At 43.4% G+C, this 6,180-nt stretch overlaps 1 protein-coding gene across 1 annotated transcript; it reads right to left on the bottom strand.

Moving 5' to 3' along the window:
- Window positions 1-4,718: 4,718 nt before the first annotated feature.
- On the bottom strand, window positions 4,719-5,417 carry LOC106000260 (zinc finger matrin-type protein 1-like). Its single transcript, XM_013035507.1, has one exon. It carries the CDS (start codon window positions 5,415-5,417, stop codon window positions 4,719-4,721), a length of 699 nt encoding a protein of 232 aa, XP_012890961.1.
- Between the last annotated feature and the right edge of the window lie 763 nt (window positions 5,418-6,180).

Genomic DNA, 6,180 nt, shown 5'->3' with positions numbered 1-6,180 from the left:
GCGGGGCACCCGGGGCACCCAGTGGGGGTGGGGTGGGTGTTGATGAATAGGGGCGGGGCTGTGGTGTGTGTGGATGGCTAGGTCTCCGCCCACAGCTTCCTGGCAATTCAGAGGTCTGGGCTGCACTGAGCCCACCAGATCCCCATGCAAGGCCTGACAGCGCTGAGTTGTGCCAAGCACCAGCACGTGTGTAAATGCCTCCTGCCCCCCGGGAAGTGTTCAGGACAGGGTCGTGACCCATTGTGACAGCTAGGCCAACTGAGGCCCAGAGATCAACAGGTCCTGCTGGAGGATTGGTGGAAGGAATGTAACTGGATAGCACTGCTTTTCTTTATTGCTTTCTGTGTGTGTGTGTGTGTGTGTGTGTGTGTGTGTGTGTGTGTGTGTGTGTGCGTACAGGGGCTTGAATTCAGGGCCTGGGCACTGTCCCTGTGCTTTATTGCTCAAGGCCAAGTGCTCGCTCTACCAGTTGAGCCTCAACTCCACTTTAGGCTTTTTGATGGCTAAGTAGAGATTAAGACTTTCAATTTCCTGTCTTGGCTGGATCCTCAGATCTGAGCCTCCTGAGTAGTTAAGATTACAGGTGTGAGCCACACAGAATTTGCAGTGTGAACAGGGGATTGATGTGTCACTAGAGACAGTGGAGTGAGAACATCATGATCTCCAACCTCCAAACCCAATGTTCTTTCTCCTCTAGTACTGCTCATTACTGGTGATAGGCTTCACTGTACTGGGGAGAGTTTAAAGGAATTGGAGGTGACGTAGCAAGTAGGGCCATGTCCTGAGTAAAACAGCTCAGCCAAAACCTCCTCCCCGTTGTCATATTGTTATTGTACCCAGGAGCAGTTGTCTTTGGAACTACAGTTTGAACTGAGGGCCTTCCATTTGTTAGGCAAAACACCGTAACACTTCAGCTGTACAAGCAGCCTTTTCTGTTTGAGTTTTTCTGGGAGGGTCTCATGTTTTCACCCAGAGTGGGTTTCAAACATTGATCCTCCAGTCTTTATCTCTTAGAGATGGTGTTACAGATGCGACCCACCCTGATTTGATCATTTATTGAGATAATCTTGATAACTTTTTTGTGTTGTGTGCTAGTATTGGAGCTTGAACTCGGGGCCTTATGCTCTCTGTTTTCTTGCTGAAGTCTTGTGCTTTAGTGCTGAACTATTCCTCCGGTTCAGCATCTTTTGCTGGCTAATGGGAGATATTATCTTTTGGACTTTTCTACCCTGGACGCTTTTCAAACTTTGCTCCTCAGATCTCAGCCTCCGGAGTAGCTGGGATGATAGGTGTGAGCCATAGTCTCCCAGATTTCAATAACTTTTTTTCCCCTGAGTGACCTCCAACCTCCAACTTTCCAATCTCATCCTTCCAGGTAGCTGGGATTACAGGTTTGGACCATCCACACCCAGCCCAACACTACTGATAATATTACAAATAAACCATTTGAAAGCATACAGTCCAGAAGTAAGTAGTGCATTATTCCCTATGGCTCCTTCCCTTCAGTTCCTGGAGACTACTAATCCTTAGTAGTAGTTGGACTCATCAGTTCTAGATACTTCATGTAAAGGAAATCATGTAAAAGATTGCCTTCAGTAAATGACTTCATCTACTAAATACTACATGCTTATGGTTTTTCTACATTGTCATATAAACCAGTTCTTCATTCCTGTTTATTGCTTGACATAGCTAGTTGCATTTACCATAGTTTGTCCATCTATTGATGAACGTTGGGATTGACTGCTAAGGCTGCCCTTTGGCTATTAACATGGGGCTGCTATAAACGTTTACATGCAAGTGTATGTTTAAGTCTGTTTTCAATATTTGCGGGGGGGGGGTAATGTGCCATGCAATAGAGTTTCTGAGTCATATATTAGTTGTTTAACTTTTTGAGGAACTGCTCATCTGTTCTCTCTAGTAGCTATACCACTTTGTGTCATCACCAACCATGTAGGAGAGCTCCTGTATGCCCATATCCTCACCAGCACTTGTCACTTTTTTTTTTTTTTTTTTTGCCAGTCCTGGGGCTTGCATTCAGCCAGTCCTGGGGCTTGCATTCAGGGCCTGGGCACTGTCTCTGAGCTTCTTTTGCTCAAGCCTAACACTAGATCACTTGAGCCACAGCAACACCTCCAGCTTTTTCTGTTTATGTGGTACTGAGGAATGGAACCCAGAGTTTCACGCATGCTAGGTAAGCACTCTACCACTAAGCCACATTCCCAGCCCATTTTTGCTTTTTTATTTATTCTAGGGGGTATATACAAAATGATAGCTCATGGTGGTTTTGATTTGTATTTTCCTAATGACATAGGATACTAAGCAACTTGCTAATGCTGGTTGGCCATTTATATTTCTTCTTTTTCAAAATATTTGTTTCTGCCTACTTTTGGGTAGAAACAATGCTTCAAAATCATTGTGAAGGAAATAACTTTCTCACTAAGTTATTTGCCTGTTGTGTGTGTGTGTGTGTGTGTGTGTGTGTCTGTGTGTATATACTGGGACTTGAATTCAGGGATTGGGTGCTGTCCCTTAGCTTGTTTGGTTAAGGCTGGTACTCTACCATTTGAGTTCTACCTCTACTTCTGGATGTTTCCAGATTCAGTGGAGATAAGAGACTCAGACTTCTCTGCCTAGATGGCTATGAACTTTGATCCTCAGATCTCTCAGCCTCCAGAGGAGTTACTTGCTATTTTGTTATGATTTCCTGCCCAGGTTGGCTTTGAACCATGGTCCTCAGATCTTAGCCTCCTGAGTAGCTAGGATTACAGGTATGAGTCACTGGTGCTGACAGGTTTTTATTTTTTGATTTGTTGACAGAAGTTATTGGTCTAGTAGAACTCTGTGAGGTCTAAATCAGGAGACCAAAACACCCAAAATTTAAGCAAGCAAATTAATATAAAGTGTTGTTAGCTAAGAAAAGATGGCTAGGTGCATAGAAGACTCTAACGCAGGTGTACACAGATTCTTTCTGGAAAGGGTCAGGTAGCAAACATGTGGTACATGTAGGGTTTTGTGGCAAGAGGCCTGGTCGATGATACTATGTAGGCATTACTAGAACACAGAAAACAAATATTCATCCTTTTTATTGATGAAACCCCATGATAAAAATCATTGTAATACAGTTTAATGAATGAGAAGACAAAGATCCATTTTGTTTGGATAACAGTTTTCTCAGTTGAGATTCAAATATGACAACTATTGGTAGCTTAAGAACAATACAAAAGCAGATGGTGACTGGACATGACCTGCAGGTGGCAGTTTGCCTACTTTAGCTGAGCAGTCTCTCACTGTTGACTGGCTTGCTGGCATAGAATAGGGCAACTCTGGGAAGAGGAAGTCTTCTTTTCCTGCTTCCACCTTACATTGATCCTCCTGCACCCTCTACTGGCAGAGACTAGCATCCAGCCAACTAGCAAACAACTACAATAGTCTGCTTCACAAACCAAAAAAAAGCTGCCTGGGTCTAAGAGGCAACAACTTGACAACCAGCACAGGAACATTATAATAGAGAGTGATGCAAATGAGTCTACTCCACTCTGATGATTGCCTTTGGGAACAGTTACAGAAAAGTCTCATGTGATACCAAATTCAAAGTAGAAACACTTTGAAAAGTGAGTCTACTTCTCATCTCTCTTCAACCTAAGCCAACAGTGGGGCAGCAGTGGCTCACCCTTGTACTCCTAACTACTCCAAAAGCTGGGATCTGAGGATCACTCTTTGAAGCCAGCCTAGGCAAAAAAATCTGAGAGGCTCTTATCTCCAATTAACCAGCAAAAAACTAGAAGTGGAGGTATGGCTCTGGTGGTAGAGCCCCAGCCTTGAGTGAAAAGCTCTAAGGCACTTTACCTAGGGCCCCAGTTCAAGCCTATTACCAACACAAAACAAAGATTTTTGAAGCCAAGATTAAAACAGCAGAATTTGGGCTAGGATTGTGGCTTAGAGTGCTTGCCTAGCACACATGAAGCCCTGGGGTTTGATTCTTCAAGTACAACATAAGCAGAAAAAGCCAGAAGTGTTGCTGTGGCTTAAGAGGTAGAGTGCTAGTCTTGGGCAAAAGAAGCTCAGGGACAGTGCCCAGGCCCCAAGTTCCAGCCCCAGGACTGGCAAACAAACAAACAAACAATAACCAAACAACCAAACAAAACCTGCAGAATTTCAGGTCTGCTTATAGTTAAAGCCCAGAGCATTAAGCTTCCAATCTGAATAGAAAAGGAAGAGCCTTAAGTTTCTATCTTCTAAATTCTGGAGAAACAGGCTTCGAGTTCCCAAGGTTTGGATATGGGAGCTTCTGAGCTTGCCAGCTCAGCCTCTAGTCCTTGGGCATTCAAGAGTCCAGGTCTGCCAATTCTGGAAGAGCTTCTAGTCAGGCACCAAGGGCTCATGCCTGTAATCCTAGCTACTCAGGAGACTGAGAGCTGAGGACCCTGGTTTAAAGCCAGCCTGGGCAGGAACGTCCATGAGACTCTTAGCATCAATTAACCAACAGAAAAACAGAAATAGAGCTGTGGCTTAAGTGGTAGAGCACTACTCTTGAGTGACGAATCTAAGGGAGAATGCCCAAATCCTGAGTTCAAGCCCCAGGACTGGAATTTAAAAAAAAATCTATCCAGATACAGTGAAAGGACTTCAAGCAGCTGATTGGTAAGAAAAGTGGGTCGTTAATTAATTGCTTCAAAGTCATTTCACTCATCCATTTGGGATCCCAAGTTGTCTGAGCATCAATAACAACTGCCCAAGATGGCCTCATCCCACAAGTCCCTCTCCTCCGGACTTTCTTTGCTAAGTCCCTTTTTCTTCCTGTGGGGTTGGCTTTCCACTTTGGGAGCATCTGCTCCATACAGGTGGTTCTTCATTCTGCCTGAGGAATTCTGTATTCTCTCTGACTCTGTCTTGGTTCTCTTCCTGTCCAGGCCCTGGTGTTCTTTGAGGGAACCTAGCTCTGCACGGTACTTCCTCTTGCCCTTCACTGGATCCTCTGTGGCAGCATCTCTTTCCTCCTCCCACTGCCTCCTTTGGCATCTGTCTTGATGGCCTGCTGGGTGGACCATACTGCTGTCCTCCCAGGAGAGGCTATGACTTGGAAGCCAAGGACTTTTGGAAAAATAGTGGTTATTGTTCTGACAGTTGCTGGGGGATTCCAGCCTTTGTCTGGAGTGATGGATTTTAGACCAGAGAGGTACTTGCCTTTCCTCTGCGCTCAGCCTCTCATAGGAAGTGGGGAAGCTGGGGAAGTTTCTGCTAAGGGAGAGTTGTTGCTCTAGCACTGGAGATCGGAAACTGACGTACCCTTCTTGGGGTATAGAGACTCCAGTTTCTTTTCTAAAGCAAATCTTTGGCTGTAATCCTCTGGCTCTCTGCTGTCTAATATAATCTTCAAGTTCACGTTGGAAAGAATCCTCAGTCTGAGAATCTTCCATTATATTGAGGGTGAATAACTTTCTGCAAGGGAAAACAGAAAGCAACTTTGTGTTTGATGTATTATTTTCCATTGACTATTCTCTTTGTTTTTTTTTTTTAAATCAGGCTCAAATTTCTAGGGGAGATTATTATGTCATGTACATTACATAACATATAGCCTTTAATGTTGAACATGAAATATAAATGACTAAAATGCTGTATATTTAAAGATCTGTAAATAGATAATAAATGTAACATATATCAATATAAAATAAAATGAAAGCTGGACCCTGATGGCTCACACCTGTAATCCTACCTACTCAGGAGGAGGCTGAGATCTGAGGATTGTGGTTCAAAGCCAGCCTGGTCAAGAAAGGCCATGAGACTCTCATCTCCAATTAACCACTTGAAAACCAGCAGTGAAAATGTGACTTAAAGTGGTAAAGTGCTAGTCTTCAGTGCAAAAGCTCAGGGATAGTGCCCAGGCCCTGAGTTCAAGCCTATGACCAGTATCAGTGGGTACCTTTGGTTTAAAAGCTGTAGACAATTTTGGACATTTTTGTTGTAAATTTTTGTAAATACTATTACTTTGTATAAAAACAAGATTAAATCATCCTAAGAAAACAAAAAGAGAATATCAATATTATAGTGATTATTTAATTACCTATTGATCTATCCCTTCAGTAAATGAATGGATCAAGAAAATGTGGTATATATACACAATGGAATTCTATGCCTCCATCAGAAAGAATGACATTGCCCCATTTGTTAGGAAATGGAAAA

The sequence above is a fragment of the Dipodomys ordii genome, unplaced genomic scaffold, assembly GCF_000151885.1.
Source record: "Dipodomys ordii isolate 6190 unplaced genomic scaffold, Dord_2.0 Scaffold214, whole genome shotgun sequence".
In the NCBI taxonomy this organism is placed as follows: domain Eukaryota; kingdom Metazoa; phylum Chordata; class Mammalia; order Rodentia; family Heteromyidae; genus Dipodomys; species Dipodomys ordii.
Note: the sequence above shows the minus strand (reverse complement) of the source record. Positions and strands in the feature narration are given on the sequence as shown.

Excerpts from the sequence above, each read along its gene's own strand:
- LOC106000260 (XM_013035507.1), bottom strand. The coding sequence starts at position 5,417 with ATGGAAGATTCTCAGACTGAGGATTCTTTCCAACGTGAACTTGAAGAT.